General features: G+C 40.5%; 1 protein-coding gene and 1 long non-coding RNA gene across 4 annotated transcripts; one reads left to right on the top strand and one right to left on the bottom strand.

Annotated features, from left to right (window-relative positions):
• Nucleotides 1-436: 436 nt before the first annotated feature.
• Nucleotides 437-1,192, bottom strand: LOC123459508. Its single transcript, XR_006636297.1, has 2 exons — nt 1,091-1,192; nt 437-996 (listed from the first exon to the last, which is right to left on the bottom strand). It is a non-coding gene; the product is annotated as an uncharacterized LOC123459508 (long non-coding RNA).
• Nucleotides 1,193-1,343: 151 nt separating this feature from the next.
• Nucleotides 1,344-26,985, top strand: Nipa2 (NIPA magnesium transporter 2). Of its 3 annotated transcripts, none has more exons than XM_045144997.1 (7): nt 1,344-1,573; nt 2,179-2,298; nt 12,225-12,456; nt 13,903-13,959; nt 18,774-18,864; nt 21,331-21,491; nt 24,700-26,985. In XM_045144997.1, the coding sequence occupies exons 3-7, from the start codon at nt 12,318-12,320 to the stop codon at nt 25,332-25,334; spliced, it is 1,083 nt and encodes a 360-aa protein (XP_045000932.1). In that variant the 5' UTR covers nt 1,344-1,573; nt 2,179-2,298; nt 12,225-12,317; the 3' UTR covers nt 25,335-26,985. The 3 variants fall into 3 exon arrangements, with proteins under 3 accessions (XP_045000932.1, XP_045000933.1, XP_045000934.1); XM_045144998.1 differs by lacking the exon at nt 1,344-1,573 and adding an exon at nt 1,681-1,811; XM_045144999.1 differs by lacking the exons at nt 1,344-1,573; nt 2,179-2,298 and adding an exon at nt 3,358-3,429.
• The last annotated feature ends 289 nt before the right edge of the window (nt 26,986-27,274 follow it).

Below are 27,274 nucleotides of genomic sequence, written 5' to 3'. Positions count from 1 at the left end.
TTTCTTTCAGCAACATGAAGGTAACTGCAACAGTCATTGTAAAATGTGTGGGCATATGGATAAGTAGAGAAAACCAGAGCCATTCTTTTTTTTTTTTTTAATTTTTAAATTTTTATTAACATTTTCCATGATTATAAAAAAAATCCCATGGTAATTCCCTCAGAGCCATTCTTTATTATTTTATTACATCATCCAAGTGCAATCTGTTAATCGTCTTGCAAATGACATAATTCCCTGATACATCATCTAGGTATTGGCTGAAACCAAAAACTTAAGCAACATAGGTCTTCAGGGCCAGTTTTAAGATGCACAGTTGTCTGGTTGTCGAATTCACTGCCTATTAAGTTTTTAAATGAGAAGGTGCATAGCAACTTATAACCAAAGCTGTAGGAGCTGTGCTTAGGACGCAACAGCCCCCAAACATTAGAAGCTTAAATGGTGAAACTACGTTTATTGCTTTCTGTTTCAATAATTCAATGGACAGAGGTTTGCATCCCAGATAAGTTAAGATACATACATTATGTTTTTGTGTGTATTCACAACACAGGCAAGAGACGTTTACATCTGCAGCCAAAGAATCACTATCTTCAGCAGGCCTCAGATAATGTCTCCAATCTTGCAGAAGCCGATGCAGAAGGGCCAGCAGTGGGTTTCCCGTGCGTCTTGTGAATATTAACTCTTGCTCCAAGTGTAGAAAGACGGGATTTTACCAAACTTGTCCAAGACCACAAACCTTACCAGTCAAGAACCTGCCTTTATTCCTGGATCCGGCCTGTTCCAGAGTAAAGCCGCCCTGGCCTCCTGGCGCCCCTCGTCTTCTTCCATCCCCGGCACGCCCCGGCATCGGCATCGGCGTCTGCATCGCCCCGGACTCCGCTTCACAAGCACCCTCGCACGCCGACCTCCCGCAGCAGATCGTATCTTAAATACGAGCCGCGCAGGACTGGGATTTTGGTGACTTACTTGCTGGGCAAATCCCACCTCAAAAACAAAACACTGAGGCAGAGGTGGGAGGATCGCTGTGAGTTCGAAGTCACCCTGAGACTACAGAATGAATTCTAGGTCAGCCTGGGATAGAGCGAGTCCCTACCTCGAAAAACCAACCAACCAACCAACACGAAACATAACACTGCCTAGCATCCTGGTCCCCGGGCCAAGGGGCCCACGCGTAGCCGGACAGGGCTTGGTGGGGGGGTGGGGGGAATAAAACCTCGACCGCGCATGTGTGGCGCCGGGGCGGGGGCGGGGGGCCCCGGGGCTGGTTGCGCAGAAGTGCGCACGCGCAGCCTCTTGCGTCACTCGGTCGCGCCCAGCTTCTCCTTCGCGGCAGTCCCGGGGTGCTGGCGGCGGCCGGGCCGGAGGGCGTCGGAGGTAGGCAGCTGTCGGCGCTCCCATGGAGGAGGCGGCACTCACGGCCGCGGTCCCGGATGCACGAGCTTCCCAGTGGACGGCGACGAAGGCGGTGGCCGCGCGGGCGCGGGGGGCCGCGGCCTGTGCCGGGGTGTGAGCTAGCTGAGCAGAGCGCGGAGCCTCGGACGGTCCCCGGCGGGGAGGAAGCCGCTCGCCGACTGAGGTAGTTCCTTCTTCCTTGCAGCCGGCGCCGGAGCAGCGGGGCCCCTGGCTCTCCCCCGCGCGCCCCCAGTCACTCGCCGTGAGGAAGTCCGGCGGGAGCCGCATCGCCGCTCCCATCCACTGGTGGTCTGGCTCCTTGGCCTGCTCGGGCGCGTGCGCGGGCTCCAGAAAGTCTTCGCATCAGCTTTTGCCTAGCTTTTTAAGAAGATGGTGTCAGCTTCTTGTAACGTTTTCAGCACGTCGGTATTAATTCCCTAGCTTTTATAAAGTCACCGAGTCTTAATCTCCTTCCTGCAGTTGCACAAAGCTCAGTATGTTTAGTGTTTATGGCTCTTTAATTTCTTTACTGAAATGTCAGTGTATTTAATGCGGGATTACATCTTAAGTTCTGTCTCTAGAAATTCTGTGTACAACTTTTGTTTTTAAGTAGTAAGAGGAACTCTGAGAGCTGACATCTTTCATTCCAGTAACCTCACCCTTGAAACTTGACTTGAATAGTTTTCATGTGTTCTGTTAAGTGAAGAGTATGGAGACTAGTAACCATATTTTAAAAGTCGTTAGTAACTTTCAGACCTTTTATGTACTTCTATATTTTTTTCTTTCTAGGGTGAAGCTACTCTGCCAGGGTTTAATTTTTAAATGGGAGAAAGGGGTAGCATTTCTAAGAAAATGAGAATGAATAAATCATCTCTCTTTTTCAAAAGAGAAACCATATTAAGCTTACATGTAAGTTAAAATTTTAATTATAACTAACATTGTTAAGTCATTTTTGGAGATTAGACGCTGTAGTATTTGCAAGTGTGATTTAAAAATAATTTACAGAATGTGAGGTTGAGAAAACCAAAAGTAGTTTTTACACAGCAGAGGAAAACCATGCAGAATACTAAGAACCTCTTAGCGTCAAGTGTGGCACAAGCTTGTAATTCCAGCACTCCGAAAGCTAAAGGGGAGTACTGCAAGTTCAAGACCCGCCTAAATTACCTAGGGAGACCCTGCTGCTCTTCACTCCCCCCTCCCCTGCCAAAAGAAGTAAACACTAGAATTTTAAGATGATAGGGCACTTAGAGGTAGAATAAACTCCCACTTTCTGTGGGAACCTCTGGTGTGATTTTTAACTTTGTGAGATTTGACCTCCTTTTTTTTTTTTAATTGAGGTAGGGTTTCATTCTAATCCACACTGTTCTGGCCTTTACTGTGTAGTCGTCTGAGGGTGGCCTTGAACTCATGGTAATCCTCCTGCCTCTGTGCCTCTGGAGTGCTGGGATTAAAGGTGTGCACTACCATGCATGGCCCTGAGATTTCATTTCTTTAGGTGTAAAATAGAAATCTTCTCTGATTATTGTGTAAAATAGTGATTAAAGTAATGGTGAGACTGGGGAGAGGGCTCAGTAGTTCAAGGCACTTGGCTTGCAAAGCCTGATGGCCTGGGTTTGACTCCCTAGTATCTATGTAAAGCCAGATGCACAAACTGGTGCTTGTGTCTGGAATTCATTTGCAGTGGCAGGAGGCCCCAGTGGGCCCATACTCTGTCTGTCCCTTTCATTTGCTCTCTCTCAAATAAATAAAAATATTTTAAAAAAGTAATTGGTAATCCTTGTTATTAGAGAGAAGTAAGGATAAACAACTAAGTTATTTTTGCGCATGTGTCATCTGTGTGGGTGTTGTTGTGTGCATTCATGTTTATTAAAGTCAGAGGGCAACCTCTGGTGTTATACCTCAGGAATGTTGTCCACCTGTATTTGAGACAGGGTCTCTCATTGGTTTTAGCTTACCAGTTTTAGGCTAGACTGGCTGGCCAGGGAGCTTCAAGGATCCTGATTACAGCTGATTTTACACCGCTGTTCCTGGAATTTTTCAGTGAGTACTGGGCATTGAACTTGAGTCCTTATGCTTGCACACAAGTACTTTACTCATCCAGCCATCTTCCCAGCCCCAATTTCATCTTATTGAGGATGTAACTACTATAAGAAATTACACTTCAAAACATATAACTTTAAATACTACATTATCTTCCCATAAGCTGTGTTTTTCTAATTCTGATTGATTATTTATTGGTAAGTATTGTGATTTACATGAGGACTTCTTTGTTGAGAATAAAATGCTGATGGTGATAGGGAAAGGGATATGTAGGAAAGGACATAAAGTAGATATGTGGAACAAATATAGGGATTTCATGTGTAACATGAGGACAACAGTTAATATCAGAGTAAATTTTAGTTTTTTTTGTTGAAAGTAACTGAGGTGAAATGTTAGTTTGCTTGACTCTAATGACTATTTCATATATCCCATAACATTATAAACTTCAAATATACCAATAAAATAAATTTATTTACTTATTTATTTTGAGTTTTTGAGGTAGGGTCTTGCTGTAGCCCAGGCTGACCTGAAACTTGCTATGTAGTCTCAGGGTGTTCTCAAATGCACAGTAATCTCCCTACTTTGGCCTCTCAAGTGCTGAGATTAAAGAGGTACACCACCATGCCCAGCTGACAGTTTATTTAAGAAGCCCCTGCTCAAAAAGCTAGAGTTTTCCATCTCTGTAGCAAAGACCAAGAACAAATCTCAGAATAGAACATGCTCAGCCTTAATGTTTTGTACATATGTAATTATACTGTTCTATGCAAATAAGTTTGAACTAGAATGCCTGTGTAAAATTCTGTGATGACTATAAGTGAAAATATGTTACACCTTGACAAAATAGACTGTAGCTCTCTTCCATGTCTTTTGGAATGTCTATTGCCTGTAGGGGGTTCCCACATGATCTGACATTGACCTTACTCTGTTATGTTCTTCCACATAGCTTTGCTTACTCCTTTGTTCTTCCCAGAAAACTGCACACTTGCCTATGTTTCAGAGCCTTGGCACTTCTCTTGCTGCTTTCTTTATTTTCTCCCATCTCTCACATCTGCTCACATCTCAGCAAGGCCTTAACTCCTTATACCCCTTCTCACCATAACATTTATCACTGCACATTTTCCTTATTTATTTTGTTTATTGTTTAACATCACCTCCCACAGAAGTTAAGGTCCATGAAAATGAGGTTTTGGCCTGTGATGAGTAACTTGACTATATCCCATTTCTCTATATAGTATACTTTCAGTGCATCTTTGTTGGTTTGAGTGAGATAGACAGACCAGTTCTTCATGGGAGCCAGAGTGAAGGTGGTGTGGTGCATACATAGAGTAACCATAACACAAGTTAGAAAACAAATTTCCAGAGAAGTACAGACTAAAGACAAGAAAATTCAGAGAGAATATTTTGGCTTCTGGAATTGTAGCAGGGCTTGTTTGCCAGAAGTTTTTTGTTGTTGTTGTTGTTTTGTTTTTCCAGGTTGGGTTTCGCTCTAGCCTGGCTCTCAGGAGTGCTCTCTCTTTTTGTTTGTTTGTTTGTTTTGTTTTTTTAAATTTTTAAAAATGTTTTTGTTTTTTTTTGTTTGAGGTAGGGTCTTGCTCTAGCTCAGGCTGACCTGGAATTCACTATGTAGTCTCAGGGTGGCCTCAAACTCATGGTGATCCTCCAACGTCTGCCTCCCAACTGCTGGGATTAAAAGTGTGCGCCACCATGCCCAGCTCAGGAGTGCCTTGAACTGGTCCTTTCATAGTGAACGTGTGAGGATAAATAAATAAGGAAAAGTAGGAGTAGGCTTGAGTGGCAGTACTAATGTTGCAAAGAACACGGGCATGGAGAATGTAGTATTAGAAAATAAGATTTAAAAGCCATGTATAGAGCAAATGGTGAAGGGTCTTAGTTTCTGTGTTACAAAATTCAGATGCTTTAATCTCCACTTTCCTTTCTTTCTACTTTTATGTCATATATCTGTATTTTAAAATTTCTAAAATGTAGATTTCAAGTTAGATGTTGTAGCACACTTCTTTAATCCCAGCACTTGGGAGACAAAGGTAGGAGGGTCTGTGTGAGTTCAAAGGCATCCTGAGTCTACTTAGTAAATTCCAGGTCAGCTTTAGCTAGAGTGAGACCCTACCTTAAACAACCAAAAAAAAAAAAAAAAAAAGAAAGAAAGAAAAGAGAAAGAGAGAGAAAAAAAACAAAACAAAACATTTTAAAGTCCCAGAATAATGCCATTTTATATAAAATTTTACATTTAAATTTTTTATATGTCTTTTTTTAATTTTTATTTATTTATTTATTTGAGAGCGACAGACACAGAGAGAAAGACAGATAGAGGGAGAGAGAGAGAATGGGCGCGCCAGGGCTTCCAGCCTCTGCAAACGAACTCCAGACGCGTGCGCCCCCTTGTGCATCTGGCTAACGTGGGACCTGGGGAAGTGAGCCTCGAACCGGGGTCCTTAGGCTTCACAGGCAAGCGCTTAACCGCTAAGCCATCTCTCCAGCCCTTTTATATGTCAAAAAGAAAAACTTTGGGCTGGAGGGATGGCTAAGCGGTTTAGGCATTTGCCTGCAAAGCCAAAGGACCTAGGTTTGATTCCCCAGGACCCACGTTAGCCAGATGCACAAGGGCACACGCGTCTGGAGTTTGTTTGCAGTGGCTGGAGGCCCTGGTGCGCCCATCCTCTCAATCTCTCCCTCTTTCTCTGTCAAATAAATAAAAATTAAATTAAAAAAAAAAAACCCTTGGGCCTGGATGTGGCTGAAGGAAAACATGAAGTGTCCTTTTCTGTCACTCATCTGCCTGTTTTCCTTGTGTCAGAGTTTCTTACTGATTCTTTAGCTTGTAGTTGGTGAGTCTCAGCGGTTCTCCAGTATTCACTCCCCCACCAGAGGTGGGATTACCTATGCATCATGCCCAACTGTTTTCACATGGGCTCTAGAGATTGGAACTCTATTCATCTCAGGCCCTCATGCTTGCACCTGAAGTGCACCTAATTGCTGGACTATATCTTCAGTCCAAAAATATGCAGATATTGTTGCTGGCAGGCTCTTGGATATAAGTAGTATAACACAAGTAATATAATGAGGTCATACACTACTTCTGCTTTTAGGGTTTTTTTTTTTGTTTTTTTTTTTTTTTTGAGGAACCTCCATCCAAATTTCAGTGTGTAAAGGTTTACATTTTGTCCAATGTTATTGTTTTCTTGATGATAGCCACTCTGACTCAGATGAGATTGAATTTCTGCAGTTTTTATTTCCAATTTCCCGAAGACTAATGTTATTGAACATTTTTCTGTGTTTATTGGCCACTTGTACTTCTTTTGAGAATTGTTAATTCATTTGCCCATTTACTATTTGAATTATTAGTCCTTAGGATGTTTAATTTTTTTTTAGTGTTATGAAACTGAATGTACAATGGCTTAATACACATATGTTTGTAGTCATCTTTCCTTCACTTTGCATGTAAGTAATATACATGTATGTGCATGTGTACACTGATGCATGCACCTATAGAGGCCAGAGGAAGATACTGGGCCTTAAAACCTCACCTCCCTTTTTTCCTTAAGATGGAGTGCCTTACTGAATTGGAGCTTATTTTTTTTTTAAATATTTTTATTTTATTTGAGAGATAGAGACAGAGAGAGACAGAGGGACAGAATGGGCATGCCAGGGCCTCCAGCCACTGCAAATGAACACCAGACGCAAGTGCCACCTTGTGCATCTGGCTTACCTACGTGGGTCCTGAGGAACTGAACCAGCTTTCTTTGGTGTTGCAGGCAAGCGCCTTAACTGCTAAGTCATCTCTCCAGCCCTGGAGCTTGCTATTCTAAGCCCCAGTGATACTTTTTCTGTTGTTAATTTTAATTTTTTTATTGACAACTTCCATAATTGTAAACAATATCCCATGGTAATTCCCTACCGCCCCCCAGTTTCCCCTTTGAAACTCCACTCTCCATCATAACCCCTCCCTTCTCAATCAGTCTCTCTTTTATTTTGATGTCATAATCTTTCCCTCCTATTATGATGGTCTTGTGTAGGTAGTGTTAGGCACAGTGAGATATAGATATCTAGGCCATTTTGTGTCTGGAGGAGCACATTGTAAGGAGTCCTACCCTTCCTTTGGCTCTTATATTCTTTCCACCACCTCTTCCACAATGGACCCTGAGCCTTGCAAGGTGTGATAGAGATATTTCAGTGCTGAGCACTCCTCTTGTCATTTCTTCTCAGCACCATGTTGCCTTCTGAGTCATCTCAAAGTCACTGCCATCTGAGAAGAGAAGCTTCTCTAATCAAAAGTGAGAGTAGCATTAATATGTGGGCATGAACATTAAGAGAAGTGCTTACCAGGCAGTTTGGTGACCATAGTATACACATTTAGCCAGACACCAGCAGATGTTATGTCCCTAGGGGTCATGAATACCCAGTTGTAGGGTTTCAGTATCAGAGATGTATTCCCTCCCATGGAATGGGCCATTGGTTTTCCCCATAACAGGCATGCCACTATTGCACCCATTGACTCATTTGGCTTGGCTGGCCAAATTTAAAGGCTTGCAGTATCCACTGTTGAGTATCTTCACTGGTGATTTCTCTCTGTCCCATTGAGCTGCATGCACTGTGGTTTTTTTCCAGCTGTCTGTCAGCTGGTGGTCTACATGGAGGAAGTTTTCAGCTTAGTTCCAGCAAGATTTCTCAGTGAGCTTATAGCCCAAGTATGTGGAGTCTTCAGCAATAGAGTCTTACCATCTCTTCCTGGTGGGAAACCAAGGGCCTCAGCAATGGCCTGTAATGTTTGTGATTAAAAGGCATGCACCATCACACCTGCCTTCTTTGTTCCTATTTCTGTAATTTTTAACTATAATGTTGTACAGAGACTATCCTTTCTAGTCAGGTCTTTTTGAGATCCCAAATATTTTGTGTACTTGGATTTTTTTTTTTAACTTAGATATGGGAAATGTTCTGCTATAATTTCATTGAACACTTTAAAAAATTTAATTTTTTTCTTGACAGCTTCCATAATTGTAAACAATATCTCATGTTAATTCCCTCCCTCCCTTCACTTTCCCCTTTGAAACTCCACTCTTCATCATATTACCTCCCCCTCTAACTCAGTCTCTTTCTTATTTTGATGTCATGATCTTTTCTTCCTATTTTGATGTCTTATGTAGGTAGTGTCAGATACTGTGAGGTCATAGATATCCAGACCATTTTGTGTCTGGAGGAGCATGTTGTAAGGAGTCCTACCATTCCTTTGGGTCTTACATTCTTTCTACCACCTCTTCCACAGCGGACCCTGAGCTTTGGAAGGTGTGATAGAGATACTTCATTGCTGAGCACTCCTGTCACTTCTTTTCAGCACCATGATGCCTTCTGAGTCATCTCAAGGTTACTGCCATCTGAAAAGAGAATGTTCTCTACCAAAAGTGAGAGTAGCATTAATATATGGGCATGAACATTAAAAGAAGTGCTTACCAGGCAGTTTGGTGAGTGTAGTATATACATTTAGCCAGACACCAGCAGGTGTTACACCTCTAGGGCTCATGACTACAACTGTTGTGGGTTTTTAGTATCAGGGATGTGTTCCTTCCCATGGAACAGGCCTCTAGTACAATTAGAGAGCAGTTGATTTCCCCCATAACATACATGCCACTATTGCACCCATTGGCTCATTTGGCCTGGTTAGCCAAATTTAAGGCATGCAGTATTCACTGCTGAATATCTTCACTGGTGATTTCTCTCTTTCCCAGTGAACTGCATACAGTGTAGCTTTTACCAGCTTTCTGTCAGTCCAAGAATGTGGAGTTTTTAGCAATAGGGTCTAACCATCTATTCATGGTAGGAAACCAAGGGCCTCAGCAATGGCCCGTAATGTTTTGGGGGTATCAGGGTCCTCCCTGGCTAACAACTCATTGGAAGGTATCCCATCCCTGGCACTGAAAATTTTCTAGTAAACAATCTATAGCTTCTGAGTGCTCCATTGTCCAAAACATTGACACTTTTTTTTTTTGCTCTTAATCTCTATCTTGGTTTCTTCTACATCGTGGATTTGCAGAATTTTGTCTCTTAATTGTGTTGGATGCTGTAGTTATGATTACTTTTTTCTCCCTCTTAACTGAATGAGAAATTTCTCAGTGCTTCAATCATTTTTTTTGATTGTTTGAGGTAGGGTCTTGCTGTAGTCCAGACCGATCTGGAATTCACTCTGTAGCCTCAGGGTGGCCTTGAACTCACAGCTGTCCTCCTACTTCTGCCTCCAGAGTACTGGGATTAAAGGTGTTTGCAAGTCCTCAGTCCTTAATCGTCTTTCTTTTACCTGGTCTAACTTATTGGTGATGTTTTCTTTTGAGGTATTTTTGGATTGGAATTCCAGCCTAAAGGTAGGCAGAGCAGTCTGAATTGGGGGAATGGGTTCCGGTTCCTGCTTACAATGGTCCCTTCTTGCTTGCTTGTGGTGCTGGCTGTTTGGTGGTGGTTCTGTGCTTGGATTTATGTATGGAGGCATGTTCCTCCATCATTGATGGAACTTTTCCCTTGTATCTGTTAGGCAAGTGCTCTACTATTAAACTCAATTTCCATGATGGAAATTTATCTTTACTATAGGAAGCCTGTTGATTTATAGAAGTTAGTCATCTCTGTGGCATACAGGAATAAACATTTATGATCATTTCCTTTGTGTTTAGTTGAGCCCTTTGTGGTATACTGTTCACATGTCGATAGATGGCAGGGTACAAAAGAGCATGCCGAAGTGTGAGGAGTAAAGCTGGCACTCTGCCATTTAAACTTCGATCAGAGCAGACCTGGTAGCCAAGCTGCAAGTCAGTGTGGTGAGGAAATCTATCCTCATTGAAGTATAAGGAATCATAGTTAACTGCCACAGGCAAATCAGAACACTGGCCTTTTCCCTTTGTTTGGAGCAATACCAACTCAGTGTGATAGTGCTGATTATCATTATTGTGTCTTATGAGCTGTCTCTTTTCTTGGATTTTTTTTTTGGGGGGGTTGAGGTAGGGTCTCATTTATAGCCAAGGCTAACCTGGTATTCACTTTGTAGTCTCAGGGTGTCCTCGAACTCACAGTGATCCTCCTACCTCTGCCTCCCTAGTGCTGGGATTAAAGGCATGCACCACCACACCCGGCGAGCTGTCTCTTTTCTGCCTCCTGATTGAAAATGAAAAGTTATCACTTGTTTGTGTTACTGGTGATCAAACCTAGGGTCTTGTATGCACTAGGTGTGTGCTGTACTGTTGAGCTACATCTTCAGCCAAAAAAAGCTGTTGTCATTTTATCCAGAGTGATTAGCATAAGACTTAGCACATACCATATACAATTTAGTAACTACTGTTTTAACAGAGGAATTATGGGGCTGGATATGAGGACACATCTGCAACTCTAGTACTTAGGAGGCTGAAGCAGGAAGATAATGAGTTCAAAGCTAGCTTGGGCTATGGCGAACTCCTGTTTATAACTTGATTGATGGAAAATCTTGCTTAGTGAGGGTCCTAACTAAATGTCAAATTATTTCTGGAATTAAGTAAATTGTGTGAGTAAAATTCCAAAAGATATACTTGAAAGGTAGACATTGTTACTAAATAGGACTTTTCTCTGCCTTTCACACCTTGGTTCTTATTCCAGTGGAGTTCATAAGTAGGCCATTTGATGCAAAATGTGTCTATGTTAAAGCTGTGCTTACTGTTAGATCTTATGGACTGCACCTTCTGATGCCACAGACTTCGTGTTCTTTAAAGACCAACAGTACCCTCAGGAAACATCTTTGCGAGAATTGCTAACAAAATATGAAAACTGTCTTCTCTCACCATATTGCCAGATTGACAAAATAAATTACCATTATAACCACATAGCTTTTTCTTCCTTCCCCACCTCCCCTCCAATAGAACCTTGCCATTTTGTCTAACCTGACCTCAGACTTGAGGTCTTCCTGCTTCTACCTCCTGTGTGTTAGGATTACAGGTGTATGTCACTCTACTTGTCTGCATGTATAGTTCTAAAAAGGGCATGTCTAAGGTTATTCAGTAAGGACATATATTTGAAGTTGATACAGCTGGATTTGTCTATTTTTATGACTGAAATTTTTGTTTGTTTTTATCCTTTAAATTTATTTTTTATTTTACTTAAAATATTTTTTTTTATTTATTTATGACTGGGTTGGAGAGGGAGAGAGAATGGGCATGACATAGCCTCGAGCCATTGCATATGAACTCCAGACGCCTGTGCCATCATGTGCATCTTGCTTATGTGGATCCTGGGGAGTCAAACCTAGGTCCTTAGGCTTCATAGGCAAGCACCTTAACCAATAAGCTATCTCCCCAGCACAAATTTCTTTTTTTCTTACAGGCAAAGTTCTGTTACCGAGGACTACCAGCTAAGGCTAGAAACACTTTTTTAAATATAAAATCAGAATTTATAAAATTTATGCTTGGTTTATAATACATATTATATTACAATCAAACCTTTTGCTATAATTGGGAAAAACAATCAGTACTAAATTTTAGTATATATTATTAATAGTAGTGATAAAAACTTCTTTTTCCTTTCTTTTTTTTTTTTGCGATAGGGTCTTGCTCTAGCCCTGCTGACCTGGAACTCACTGTATAGTCTCAGGCTAGCCTTGAACTCACAGTGATCCTCCTACCTCAGCCTCCTGAGTGCTGGAATTAAAGACATATACCGCCACACCCAGTTTATTTTATTTTATTTTTATGAGATGAGAAGTGAAGTAAAATATGGATTTTATGTAAGTTATCGTGATAATTTTGTGAAAATTTCATTCATTTTGTATTGCTTAGATTTGAAGATTGCACCATCCTGCCTCCAGTACAAGCAGTTTCTCTGTTCTGTAATCAATGTGATTCACAGGAACAACTTCAGGAACAAACGAAATGATCCTGGGTCGTGGAAAATATGATTTTTATATTGGTCTCGGGTTGGCTATGACCTCCAGCATTTTCATTGGAGGGAGTTTCATTTTGAAAAAAAAAGGCCTTCTAAGACTTGCTAGAAAAGGCTCCATGAGAGCAGGTAAGTTATGTCCTTTATGTAGATTTGAAATTATACCAGTATATACTTATGTAATTAGGTTCTTTGACTGTAGAAGAGCATGTCCTCATTCCTTGTCAGTGTCTGGACATTCAAACTGTTCAAGAGGTCTTGATGTTTATAGAGAATCAGATACCAATTTTGTAATGAGAAAAATTAAAAGTTATTAGACATAATTAACCACTTCCTTCTGAAGTTGATTTAAAGTAGGAATGGGGATGATGACCAAGTTAGTCTCCAGACTTTAAATTGCATTGTCTCTAGAAGAGGAAAGTGGATCTTATTTTTTGGTTTTTCGAGGTAGGGTCTCACTCTGGTCCAGGCTGACCTGGAATTAACTCTGTCATCTCAGGGTGGCCTTGAACTCATGGCAATCTTCCTACTTCTGCCTCCTGAGTGCTGGGATTAGAGGCGTGCGCCACCACGCCCGGCTCACTTTTTCTTTTTTATATTAGATCTAACTAATTCAGCAAGTTAATAGAAAAAAAAAGTGGCCTTTTGGGAATTTAGTAGACAGATAAGAAAATACTAATGTCTCTGCTTTTCTCCAGTTCCTCCTTGATCTTAATGCATGACTTACTGTCTGTAAAGGTTTGTATTTATGGACATATCTTACATACTGATGGATTTCTGTGAAGAGGAAAGCCAAAGATAAAGTAGGCTGTGTATCAAGACAGCCTAGGTTATAAGCAGTTCTCAGTCTTTGTAAGATAACAGTGTTCTTAGTGGGGCTACATTCATCTAAATGACTTACCCTGTGAAGAGTAGTTCAGTTGAGGTTGAGCTACTTTTCTTTGATGCCAAGTGTTACTTTAGTCTCAGGCTGCCCTGGGACTCACTACGGAACCTAGGCTGGCCTCACACTTGTGACACTCCTGTTTGAGCCTCATAAATACTGAGATTACAAGTATGTACCACCCTAGCCAGTTACTTCACAGGTTTATTTTTATTATTTAAGATAAATTTGTTTTAAACAAACAGAAGCTGAATATAAGGGCTGATTAAGTTCTCACATACATATCAAGTCATGAGAATCTTTAAAATTGTCTTTTCTGAGGTAATCAGAAAAATCGAAGAAATCTTAACACATAATCATGCAGAAAGCTTTAAATAGTTAGACATCTAAAATACACAATTACTGGGTTAGAGAGATGGTTTGGCAAGGTTAAGGTACTTGCCTGCAAGCCTAACGACCCAGGTTTGATTCCCCAGTTCCCACATAAAGCCAGATGCACAAAGTGGCACATGTATATGGAGTTCGTTTGTAGCAGCCAGAGGCCCTGGCATGCTCATTCTGTCTCTCTGTTTGCAACTAAATAAAAAGTATTTAAAAAAGTAAAAGTAAAATGTATGATTACTAATAGTTGCCATAGTATGTAACAAGGACTAATAATTTTCCAAAGAAGTAAAATATTTCTTCATCCACAGGTCAAGGTGGCCATGCATATCTTAAAGAATGGTTGTGGTGGGCTGGATTGCTGTCAAGTATGTATAGAGAACATTTTGAGAAAATGTTATAGCTTAATGTTAAAATATTTGCTTATGCTTTTAAACTCATATTAACAAATTTTAAAACTTTAATCTTATTATTATTTTTGGTTTTGTTTTTTTTCGAGGTAGGGTCTCACTCTGGCCCAGGCTGACTTGGAATTAACTATGTAGTCTTAGGGTGGCATTGAACTCACAGCAATTCTCATACATCTGCCTCCAGAGTGCTGGGATTAAAGGTCTGTGCCACCAAGCCTGGCTTTAATCTTATTTTCATAAGTATAATTTCAACCTATAAAAGTAACTCAGCAGCTTAATAGCTTATTTATTATTTTATTATTTATTTAGAATGAAAAGCCCAGTCTGATTAAAACATTTTTGATATTCCTGTGCATTTAAGCAGTTTTGCTCAATTTAAGTTAATTTAGTGTTGAGGGAGTAGCTCAGCAGTAGAGTGCTTGCCTAGCATGTGCAACACCCTGGATTTGGTTCACCAGTGCTACAATTAAGAAAAAAAGTAGAGCTGGGCATGGTGGCTCACACCTTTAATCCCAGAACTGGGAAGGAAGAGGTAGGAGGATTGCTGTGGGTTCAAAGCCACCCTGAGACTACATAGTGAATACCAGATCAGCCTGGATTAGAGCAAGACACTATCTCAAAAAACAAAAAAAGGGCTGGAGAGGTGGTTTAGCGGTTAAGCACTTGCCTGTGAAGCCTAAGAACCCCGGTTTGAGGCTTGGTTCCCCAGGTCCCACGTTAGCCAGATGCACAAGGGGCCGCACACGTCTGGAGTTCGTTTGCAGAGGCTGGAAGCCCTGGCGCGCCCATTCTCTCTCTCTCCCTCTATCTGTCTTCCTCTCTGTGTCTGACGCTCTCAAATAAATAAAAATTAAAAAATGAAAAGAAAAAAAATGAAGAAAGAAGGGCTGGAGAAATGGCTTTGCAGTTAAGGCGCTTGCCTCGGAAACCTGAAGACCCAGGTTCAGTACCCCAGGATCTATGTAAGGCAGATGCATAAGGTAGTGCTTTCTTCTGGAGTTTGTTTGCAGTGGCTTGAGGCCCTGCCATGCCCATTCATCCTCTCTCATAAATAAAAATGTAATTATGAAAGTTTATAGAGAAATCTGATTTTTTATTGTTTCTCTTCTATTTTCATTCCAAATTTTATGCACATACACATGCACACACACACACGTGTGTGTGTGTGTGTGTGTGTGTGTGTGTGTGTGTGTATATATATATATAAAATTTTTTTAATGAGGGAGAGGGTACTCAGAGACACAAGACTGGATGATACAAGAAACTGGTTATAGGCTCTGAGAGTGGAACAGATACATGAAGGGTTCCACAAGGGCAGAGACTAAGTGAGATTGGTGTGGTGACCCGAGAGCCAAGTGAAAAGAGGTTGAGGGAGCTGAGAGTTTTGGCCTGTACCAGATGGTACTGTTACAAATAGGACTGAAAAGTAACTATTGGGTTTAGCAGGATGCAAATCCTTGCTGATCTTGAGTTACAGTTTTAAATACTTTATTTGTTTATGAGGGGGGCACAGAAGGGCCCACTACAAATGAACTCAAGATGCATGTATCACCACATTCATCTGTCTTACATGGGTTCTGGGGAATCAAAGCTGGGTCTTAGGCTTTGTAGGCAAGTGTAATAGCTGCTAAGCTATCTTTCCAGCCCGAGTTACAGCTTTGATATAAAACTTCCATTTAAAAAGTCCTGTTTTTCAGAATGGGTATTCCAGGGCCTTAGCTGCCGCAGACAGACTCCAGATGCATGTGTCACTTCGTGCATTCAGCTTTATGTGAGTACTGGGGAACCAAATCCCAGTCAGTAGGCTTTGCAAGCAAGCACCTTAACAGCTAAGCCATCTCCCCAGCGCTTTTTATTTTTTGAGATAGGTCCTTGCTCTACCCCAGGCTGACCTGGAATTCACTATGTAGTCTCAGACTGACCTTGAACTCACAGCAATCCTCCTACCTCTGCTTCCAAAGTGCTAGCATTAAAGTCACGTACTACATGCCCAGCCTTTTCTTCAACTCTCTAACAGCTATGCTTAAATCTAAAATGTGTGCTATCCCTTACTTTACTTAATAAATTCACTAACTTCACTCCAAAAAAAAAAAAAAAAAAGTCCTGTTTTTAGGCTGGGTGTGGTGCCATGTGTCTTTAATTCTAGCACTTGGGAGGCAGAGGTAGGAGGATTGCCATGAGTTCGAGGCCACCCTGAGAATACAGAGTGAATTCCAGGTCAGCCTGGACTAGATCAAGACCTACCTCACAAAAATAAGGGCTGGAGAGATGGCTTAGTGGTTAAGCACTTGCCTGTGAAGCCTAGGGACGCTGGCTCAAGGCTAAATTCCCCAGGACCCTCATTAGCCAGATGTACAAGGGGGCGCACACGTCTGGAGTTTGTTTGCAGTGGCTGGAGGCCCAATGCGCCCATTCTCTTTCTCTCTCTCTCTCTCTCTGCCTCTTTCTCTGTCTGTTACTCTCAAGTTAATAAATAAAAATGAACAAAAAAATTAAAAAAAAATAGAGCTTCAGAGTGCAGAGTAAAACTACTAGGATTCTCTTAGTGAAAATAGCCTTCAAAAAATAAAACAGACATTTTGAACAAACTGAAAATAGATGATCTGAAAGAATATGCAGAAAGACTGATCCATATGGAAGTTTGGAGATACAGGGAAAATGGTGACTGCATATCTCAAGTGTATGATGATGAATAAAAATAATAAAAAATATACAAAATTTAAGCTGGACATGGTGATGCACACTTTTAATCCAAGCACTTGGGAGGCAGAGGTAGGAGGATTGCCATGAGTTCGACCATCTTGAGACTACATAGTGATTTCCATGTCAGCCTGGGCTAAGGTGAGACTGTACCTCAAAAACAAAAAAACATGAAATTAAAAAGGGAGAAAATGGATTAAAAGTTTCTGTTTTAGGCTTTTTATGTAAGAAGATTAAAACTAAACATTTAATTTGACAATATAAGATACATAGAATTTCCAGAGTATTCAGTTAAAACCAATACAATAAATGTAAAACCTCCAAATTAATTAAGGCAAGAAAAGTAGAAAGATGAGGCAGAACAGATGGAATATAAGAAAATAGAAATCATCATGCAAAATCTGGAAGGTAAGGTTTTCTCTAAAGAAATCAATATCTCATATAAAAATAGGAATGAAGACTATTGTACATCAAATGATACAGAAGACATTGCAACCAAATTCCATAATTGAATTATAATAGGAACAAACAGTCTCTAAAGACAGTTTAAGAATTAAAGGGGAAAATTAAATATGAATTGTTTGTTAGATGATATTTTAGCTTTATTTCTATTTTTGTAAAGTGTGGTTTGTGTGTAGAGTATATTTTCATGAAGTCATGAAGAGATGCTATGTGCCTGTAGATTGTTAAAAATATTAGCAAATAGGGCTGGAGAGATGGCTTAGCGGTTAAGCGCTTGCCTGTGAAGCCTAAGGACCCCGGTTCGAGGCTCGGTTCCCCAGGTCCCACGTTAGCCAGATGCACAAGGGGGCGCACTCGTCTGGAGTTCGTTTGCAGAGGCTGGAAGCCCTGGCGCGCCCATTCTCTCTCTCTCCCTCTATCTGTCCTTCTCTCTGTGTCTGTCGCTCTCAAATAAATTAAAAAAAAAAATTAAAAAAAAATATTAGCAAATAGAATATGTTGAAAATGTTTGAAAGGAAAAGATTGGAACTACATTTGAGAAAATGTTAAGTCTTTTATTATTTGTAATATTTCATTAGTATTTAAGAATAAAAGCCAGGTGTGGTGGTGCATGCCTTTAATCCCAGCATTTGGGAGGCAGAGATAAGGAAGATTGCTGAGAGTTTGAGGCCACCCTAAGACTACATAATGAATTCCAGGTCAGCCTGAGCTAGAGTGAGACCCTACCTTGTAAAACAAAAACAAAAACCAGTAAAACATTTTATTCAGATATACTTAAAGCTACATATGTATGTATATATTTGTGCATATCAATAAATGCCCCTTATTAAATGTGCTGATTCAGAAGCAAAGATTATCAGACTAGCTTTTTTTTTTTGGTTTTCCAGGGTAGGGTCTCATTCTAGCTCAGGCTGACCTGGAATTCATTATGTTATCTCAGGGTGGCCCTGAACTCTCGGCAATCCTCCTACCTCTGTCTCCCAAGTGCTAGGATTAAAGGCATGCGCCACCACACCTGGCTCTAATTTTTTGGGGGTAGGGTCTCACTCTAGCCCAGGCCAACCTGGAATTCACTATGTAGTCTCAGGCTGGCCTTGAACTCACAGCGATCCTCCTATCTCAGCATCTCAATGGCTAGAATTAAGCCTAGCTCAGACCACAATATTTAAAACTAACAGAAACCAGTTGCATGTTTTTTCTGTGATATAAATACAAATACAAAGATACAGAATGGCTGAAACAGAAGAATGAGCCACTGTTAGTGATATTGACAAAACACTTCTCAGAGCAATAAAGACTATATACAATATATAATATACAATTATTTCTTAGGAATGAAAGATTCTAATTTTCTGGAAGCCATGAATTTCTGACTTTAATGTCTTAATTGGTTAGTATTTGTCCTGGGCCATAAATTTCAAAATTTCTTTATTACCTTGACATAAGCATAAACTATTTTTCAGTTAAAACTGTAGATTTATTTGTAACTGATGGGGCTCATAAACAAATGAGAGAAGATGTGAAAGTTACTGAAATAAACTGAAATATGTAGGTATTGCATTCACAATTTGGGTATATTCCTGAGAGGTGTTTGTTTTTCATCTCTTTAGTGGGAGCTGGTGAGGTGGCCAACTTTGCTGCATATGCATTTGCACCAGCCACGCTAGTGACTCCACTAGGGGCTCTCAGTGTCCTTGTAAGGTAAGATACTACATTTCTTATATAGAAACAGTACATTTCAACTACTTCAAGGACTTTTAAGAATATTTTTATTTATTTATTTATTTATTTGAGAGCAACAGACACAGAGAGAAAGACAGATAGAGGAAGAGAGAGAATGGGCGCGCCAGGGCTTCCAGCCTCTGCAAACGAACTCCAGACGCGTGTGCCCCCTTACGCATCTGGCTAACGTGGGACCTGGGGAACCGAGCCTCGAACTGGGGTCCTTAGGCTTCACAGGCAAGCGCTTAACCGCTAAGCCATCTCTCCAGCCCTATTTATTTATTTGAAAGAGAGAAAATGTGAATGAGCACACCAGGGCCTCCAGTCACTGTAAATGAACTCTAGACACATGTGTCACTTTGTGTATCTGTCTTTACATGGGTACTGAGGAATTGAACTTGAGCTGTCAGGCTTTGCAAGCAAGTGCTTTAAGTGCTATCTCTCCAGACTCACTTGAGGTCTTTTTTTAAATACTGTATAGTAATTTGCTTTGCCATTTATTCTCTGTGCATAGGTAAGATTAATTTGAGGTACAGTCAAATTATGCTTTGTCTTGTGTTTAGCTTTAATGATTTCAGGTTTTGAAAATCCCAAGTTATACTTGTGCAGCATTTATCAGTCAGTACACATAGGCTTTGGTAAGTCATTGTTGGGGGAGAATAGCTTTCAGTATATACCTACTGCCTACTACAGAATGTCTCCCAGGAGGAGGTTACATGCCTGTGAAGACTGGCCTGCGGTGCTTGTTTTGCCAGACCAGTAGAAAACCTGACCATGCTGACATGTTTCTGTTAGTGATTAGTCCAAATAAGCCTATTTTGAACTCTGGATGTTGGTCATCATTCTGAAAGTTGATTTTTTTTTTCTTCCAATAGAATATATATAAAATAGGATTATTTTATGTCTTTATTTTTAACTTTCCTTACCACTATTTTGTTTGTTGGTTTATACTATATTTGTAGGGGGTGGTAGATAAAACCAGGTAAGCTTTTTGAACACTTTAATTTATAAGCAAGTTAATAAATATTTCCAGCTTCTAGCTTATTTTGTTCTTTTAAAAAATATTCTATTATTTCATAATATATTTTATTTTATTTGAGAGAGAGAGGGTGGGAAGGAGATAGAGAGAATGAGAATGAATGGGCACGCCAGGGCCTCCAGCTCTTGCAAATGAACTCCAGACATATGTACCACCTTGTGCATGTGGCTTATGTGGGTCCTGGGGAATCAAACCTGGGTCCTTTGGCTTTGCAGGCAAATGTCTCAAGTGCTAAGCCATCTCTCCAGCCCCTAAATATTTCATTTTTATTTATTTGAAAGAGAAAGAGGGAGGGAGGCAGGGAGAGAGAGAAAATATAGGTGCACCAGGGCCTCCAGACACATGTGCCACCTTCTGCATCTGGCTTACATGGGTCCTAGGGAATTGAAGCTTGTTCTTTAGCTTTTCAGGCAAGTACCTTAACCACTAAGCTATCTCTCCAGTCCTTATTTTGTTCTTGACTGTTCATTTGTAAGTAACATTGGATAATTATAGCCAAATTATTCACCAATGAAAACATTAGTGGGATGCATTAAACATTAGAAAAAGTTAAGTAAATTTCAAGTGTGTGTTTAGCTATAGATTCTTAGGACATAAGTTATACCAGCTATAACTCTTTACATTATAGATTTCCTTTGGACTTCTCAGAGTGGATTAATGGCTCGGTATACAGGCTTAGTGTAGGTGATGAAGGGGATTCATTTTAGTACAGGAGTTGTAGTATAAAGCTCTTGGTGGTCCCAGACTAGATTCTACCCTCCATTCTAAGATGCCAGTAATAGAGGAGCAATGGAGGTGACAGGAAAGGAACTGTTTAATCAGTACAGCTATACCAGAAGAAGACGGACCAGCATCCTCAGCCCTGTCTTTAGCTTTCAGATTATATAGGGAAAAGGAGGCTGAGTATATAGTCAAGTAGTCTTGGTAACTGGTGGTCTAGCTGATTGGTTAAAAGGGGCTTTTGTCACTGAATTGCTGTTGCATGGGAGGTAGTTTTGATATATCATGAAATGTTTATTGACCAAACTTTTCCCTAGAATCCAGGAGAAAATGACTCAGTAAAAAGAAGACAGATGAAAAGTAGAGGCAGAAATTCTTTTTTAAATCCTTTTTAGTAACCCATTGAACATTCGTTTATAGATTCGAGATGTCAATGCTTTGAGCAAAAGCTACCTCTAAGTCTTTGGTATAATTTTGAATATATATTTTCTTTGGTCGAAAGTGAGAATCTTTATAAACTTAGTGTTTTAGCATGACCTCAATAATGTTTAACTACAGAATGTCTCCCAGGATGAGGCTCCATGCCTCTGAAGGCTGGCTTTAGGTAAATCACAAGACTGTTAATACTTAAAAAATGAGAAAAGTTGCTAATTTAAATTCTCATCTTTTTATTCCTCCAATTTTAGTGCCATTCTTTCTTCATACTTTCTAAATGAAAGGCTTAATCTTCATGGAAAAATTGGGTGTTTGCTAAGTATTCTAGGATCTACAGTTATGGTCATCCATGCTCCAAAGGAGGAAGAAATTGAGACCCTAAATGAAATGTCACATAAGTTAGGTGATCCAGGTAAGGAAGGCTTTATTAGTCTTACTTTACTTTACTTTAACTTAGTTTGTATTTTGATCAAGACTTTTTATTCAGATTGTTCCACACAGGTTATGAGATAGTATGTAGTCATGTACCCCCAGTCTCTTCTCTCTTGTTCTTTCTTTCTTTATTTCCATACAACATGCTTATGTCAAGCGGCTTCCTTGGCTTTTTGTCATTATCTGTTGCCTATTGTGCCAACCTGTGCAGGCTTGTTTAATATGTTTGCTTACATTATCATCTCTACATGACAATCTCAGCCATATTAATTATGCCCCTCCATCCATCTATTTGTCCTTCTCTCCCTTATGCCCTCCCTCACTCCCTTTCTCTTTTATTTCCACAGGATCCCACTGCATATCTCAAACAGGCCTCCAACTCCATCCTCCTGCCTTAGCCTCTCAAGTGCCAGAATTATAGGTGTGTGCCACTACATCTGGTTTGTTTTTACTTCATTATGTCGTGTGTGTGTGTGTGTGTGTGTGTGTGTGTATTGGTTTTTCAAGGTAGGATCACACTCTAGCTCAGGCTGACTTGGAATTTGCTATGTAGTCTCAGGGTGGCCTCGAACTCACAGTGATGCTCCTACCTCTGCCTCTGAGTGTTGCGTAACATGTGCCAAGTTATCTTACTTGCTTAGTTTTCCACGAATCTATCTGTCCCTTTTTTTTGTTTGTTTGTTTTTTGGTTTTTTATGTTTTGCTTTTTTGAAGTAGGGTCTCACTCTAGCTCATGCTGACCTGAAATTCACTCTGTAGTCTCAGGGTGGTCTCAAACTCACAGCGATCCTCCTACCCCTGCCTCCCGAGCGCTGGGATTAAAGGTGTGTGCTACCATGCCCGGCTTGTTGTTTCATTTTTTTGAGACAGGATCTCATTCTTTTAGCCCAGACTGTCCTGAAGTCTGTCTGCTGAAGTCTGAGTGCACTGTCAACTTTATTTATTTATTTATTCTCTTAAAACCCTTGGTTCTCTGGTTCTACTGAGTAGTTTCAAATACATCAGGTAGCCTTGGATGGACTTTCAGCTTTCAGCCAGGCCCCTGGTCAGTCTTGCCTCTTCCGCTTCACAGGGATACCTTTTCAGTGTTCTGTGCTACTGAGTTACCTGGGATCTGCTGCCAGATGGTGTAGGATTGTTTTCTTGGATTTGCTGTACCATGAATTATCCTGTGCTTTCTGATCATACTGACAAAGATATTTTTTTGATTTATTTTTGAGAAAGAATGGACACACCAGGGCTTAGCTGCTGTGAATGAACTTCAGATGCCCGTGCCCCCTGTGCGCCTGTGCAACATTGTGTGCTCATCTATCACTGTGGCTGGCTGTGTGGGACCTGGAGATTCAAATAGGAACCTTAACCACTAAGCCATCTGTTCAGCCTGCCAAAGACTTATTTTTGGTGTCTGGGTGTGTGTTCATATGTTTGTGGATGCCAGAGGTTGACATCAGGTGCTTACTTCAGTTGCCTTTAACCTTATTTTTAGAGACAGGGTCTCACAGAATATAGAACTTACCAATTAAGCTAATTATCTAGCCAGCAAGCCCAAGGGTTTGAGCTTTTATTTGGGTGCTGGGGATTTGAAATTGTGTCTGTGTGCTTGTGTGGCAAGCACTTTATTGACTGAATCATTTTCCTAACCCAGAAATAGTTAATTCTGATAAGACACTATTGCCATCACTTTCTTTCTTGTTTGTGTATTTTAGAAATTTGAAGGGACATCTCTTTGCTTTCATTCCCCCCTCTCCCTTTCTTTTTCCCCTTATTTCTCCTGCCCTTCCTTTCATTCTTTCTTTAAACAGAGTCTCGTCCCACACTGGCCTTGAAGTTTATATGTAGTGAAGGCCTTGGATTCTTTTTTTTTTTTTTTTTTTTTTTTTTGGTTTTTCGAGGTAGGGTCTCACTCTGGCTCAGGCTAACCTGGAATTCACTATGTGGTCTCAGGGTGGCCTCGAACTCTGGGAGATCCTCCTACCTCTGCCTCCCGAGTGCTGGAATTAAAGGCGTGCGCCACCACGCCCGGCTAAGGCCTTGGATTCTTGATTGTCCCATCTTCAGAGTGCTAGGGTTACAGTTACTTACCACTACACCTAGGACTTTTTTTTCCCATGTTAAAATACAAGTGGTCCTTTCTGTACTGTGTGCACTGGAGTACAAATTGCTGAGAACAGTGACTGGCCAGTGTTCAGGCTTCTGTTCTTCATATTCAGCCAGGACCCCAGCAATTTTCAAGTTCTCGTTATGACTTGTTTTTTTCTAGCACTTGATTCTATGTCTTTGAGGGAAAACTTTTTGTTGTTGGTTTTTTCAAGGTAGGGTCTTGATTTAGCTTAGCTTAGGGTGACTTGACCTGGAATTCATTATGTAGGCTTAGGCTAACCTCGAGCTCAGCAATCCTTTTACCTTGGCTTCCTGAGTGCAGGGATTATTGGTGCATGCCACCATGCCCAGCAAAAACTTGATTCTTAACTCCTGTTGTTTACACATAGAAATTGTTGAGCACTCAATAGCACCTCATGGTTTCTCTTCCACTAGCTTCTGTCCATGTTCTGATTACTCCTGTCCCCATTTAGGTAAGCATAAGAGGATACTTAAGAAATGTTGGTATAACAGTGTGTTGAATATGAAGGATTCTTTAATTTTCCTGTGTATACTTTGTTTTTTATTGGCACTAGAGATTGAACTGAGGGTGTGCACATGTTGGACTGCACCTGCTCACTGAGCTGCATCTTCAGTCTTTCACTGTGCACTCTTTTTGGGGGTCTGTTGCACTCAGCTTAGCGTTGCTGGCAGAAAACACTTGATCAAGAGCAGCTTGTGGGAGGAAAGGGTTTATTTTGGCTTATAGACTTGAGGGGACACTCCACGATGGCAGGGGAAAGCATGACATCAGCAGAGGGTGGACATCACCTCCTGGCCAACATCAGGTGGACAACAGCAGCAGGAGAGTGTACCAGACACTGGCAAGGGGAAGCTGTCTATAATACCCATAAGTCCACCCCCAACAACACACTATCTCAAGGAAGCTCCAGTTCCCAGACTGCCACCAGCTGGGCAACTAGCATTCAGAACACTTAAGTTCATGGGGGGACACCTGAATCAAACCACCATAAGGGCCATATACCTTTTCTTCTACTTCCTTTGGTTGTTTTGTATGAATAAAACTTTTCTTTCTTTGCCTTTTTCAGGTTTTGTGGTCTTTGCAACACTTGTGGTCATTGTATCCTTAATATTAATCTTTGTGGTGGGACCTCGCCATGGACAGACGAACATTCTTGTATACATAACAATCTGCTCTGTGATTGGAGCATTTTCAGTCTCCTGTGTGAAGGGCTTGGGCATCGCCATCAAAGAGCTGTTGGTTGGAAAGCCTGTGCTGAAGCATCCCCTGGCTTGGCTTCTGCTGCTGAGCCTCGTGGTCTGCGTGAGCACACAAATTAATTACCTAAACCGAGCTCTGGATATATTCAACACTTCCATTGTGACTCCAATATATTATGTGTTCTTTACAACTTCAGTTTTAACTTGTTCAGCTATTCTTTTTAAGGAGTGGCAAGATATGCCTGTTGATGATGTCATTGGGACTCTGAGTGGCTTCTTCACAATCATTGTGGGGATATTTTTGTTGCATGCCTTTAAAGACGTCAGCTTTAGTCTAGCCAGTTTGCCTGTGTCTTTTCGAAAAGATGACAAAACAATGAATGGCAATCTTTCTAGTATGTATGAAGTTCTTAATAATAATGAAGAAAGCTTACCATGTGGAATTGAACAGCACACTGGTGAAAATATCTCCCGTAGGAATGGAAATCTGACAGCTTTTTAAGAAGGATATGTTGGAAGGCTAATCTGTATTTCTGTTAGAAAATGATTTAGAGTATCAGAATGTATTTGGAAAAAAACATGGTCCTCAAATAATGTTCTCTAAAGACAATCTTTTTTAAGCTTTCACTAATTTGGATCAAGAAATTACTTTTCTTATATTTAAGCAATGGTAGCTCACTAAAGTGACCTCAATACAATGGCTGATTTCCATTAACATTGAATTGTAAAGGTATTTTACATTTTGGTTCTTTCTTCAAAATCTAAATGCACTAATGACAATTTTAAGTCTATAAAGATGTTATTTTTTCATTGGTGATGAAAGTCTAAAATGTTTGTCACCCTGATCTCATCAGTCCCTGGCCATAAAAGGGCTTTTGATTGTTTCAATACATTATCTTCAGATTTATCTTATCTGAAAGATTTCACTCCTGTTTGATGAGTAATTTCAAAATGTTTAAGGAATTCCCAAGTCACCAAATGAATGAAACTCTCTCAAAACACAGAAAAGAGATTGCCAAGAAAACATCTGTGGCTTGTCCCTAAGCATCTGATTTCCTGTGCATATTTGATGGCTACCTTGCAGAAGACAAGTTCCTGTTAAGTCAGTGAATCCTGCATCCTTTGGGCTCTTGGCTCTGCAGTCTTCATGGGTCTGTTCTTTGGTGCATAATACCTGGAACTTAGATTGCCATTTTACATCAGCTCCTACACTGCTCAGGATGTTCTCATGGTAGATTATATCTCCCAGGGATCGTTTAACCCTTGGGGAGGAAAATTAGAAGAGTGGGATAATTTCTTAAATTTGGTAGTTCATCCTAGAATAAAAAGTTTGAACAAAGTTTTTTTTCTAAGTCCAAATGCTTAAAATGTGTAAAATATGCTCTGTTTGTACCAAGTAGGTTATTTTGCTTAAGGGTTTGAACCATTGTACATTTTGGTATTTTAGAAAATACTTATGAGAAATGTTTATGGAAAATCTCAAAAAAGATAGGCTAGTTCACACTTTACAGCTTCAAGTATATCCACTTCATAGCCATTGACAAGGCTATCCCCCCCCACCCCAGCCTCTGTGGCAGGAGAGCTCAGACTTAGGTTTGCCGCACTCTCTTGTTCTTGCCTGTGGTTTCATTCCATGTGGTCTTCATTAATTAGCCTCATCAGTTCTATGAAGAGAACCCTTTTCTTGTGACCGCCATTTCCCATGTAACTTTTTTTTGTTGTACTGAGGATTAAACGTAGGATCATGCTTTCTACCACTGAGGTACATTTCCAGTCTTTCTTGTAAGTTCCACAGATATAATTTCATTTTTGGCAGATATCTTGCATACGTAACTATACTTTGCACATTAAAAAAAATCAGTTTTCATCCTCTTGGGGAAGACATGCCCTTCTTGAGAATATACAAAACGATAGAGGCTTATCACCATACCTTGTGAAAGTTTGATATACGGTCATCTTTTTATTCTGCACCTCAGAGTACAAGTAGCATTCTTCATTTGTAGCAGAGTTAATAGTCCCAGGATTATTCATATGACCAAAAATACTGTTTTTAATGTAATGTCCTATTTATAGGTGTAACTCAGGTTAGTACAGCAGAATAGTACGTGTACTTTATTACTTTCTGTATAAAATAAAACTTGAATCCACCGGTTCTTGGGGTGTTCCTGTCCCAATAATTTTTTTTTTTTGGACAGGAGCTTTGTTCTGTTGCCTGTACTGATTATGCACTCCTAGGCTCCTTCGTTAGCTTCCCAAATAGCAGGGATGTGTTTCTTCTTGTACTTGGCTCTCAGTGTCTATTGCTTTTCAAAATTCCAAATTGATCAGATACATTTCATTTAATAGGTCATATGAGCCAAGTCCAGCAGTTGGGGTGCTTAGCTGAGGGCCACTAGGGACAGGACTCTTCTTCTTGTGCAGTATTTGCTGCAGCAGATCAAA

Source organism: Jaculus jaculus, chromosome 3 (assembly GCF_020740685.1).
Source record: "Jaculus jaculus isolate mJacJac1 chromosome 3, mJacJac1.mat.Y.cur, whole genome shotgun sequence".
NCBI classification, from domain to species: domain Eukaryota; kingdom Metazoa; phylum Chordata; class Mammalia; order Rodentia; family Dipodidae; genus Jaculus; species Jaculus jaculus.
Note: the sequence above shows the minus strand (reverse complement) of the source record. Positions and strands in the feature narration are given on the sequence as shown.

Bases quoted from the DNA above. Each gene is read 5' to 3' on its own strand.
- Nipa2 (XM_045144997.1), top strand. From the start codon at position 12,318: ATGATCCTGGGTCGTGGAAAATATGATTTTTATATTGGTCTCGGGTTG. The intron at 18,865-21,330 runs GTAAGATACTAC...CTCCAATTTTAG, and splicing joins GCTCTCAGTGTCCTTGTAAG to TGCCATTCTTTCTTCATACT. The intron at 21,492-24,699 runs GTAAGGAAGGCT...TGCCTTTTTCAG, and splicing joins ACATAAGTTAGGTGATCCAG to GTTTTGTGGTCTTTGCAACA.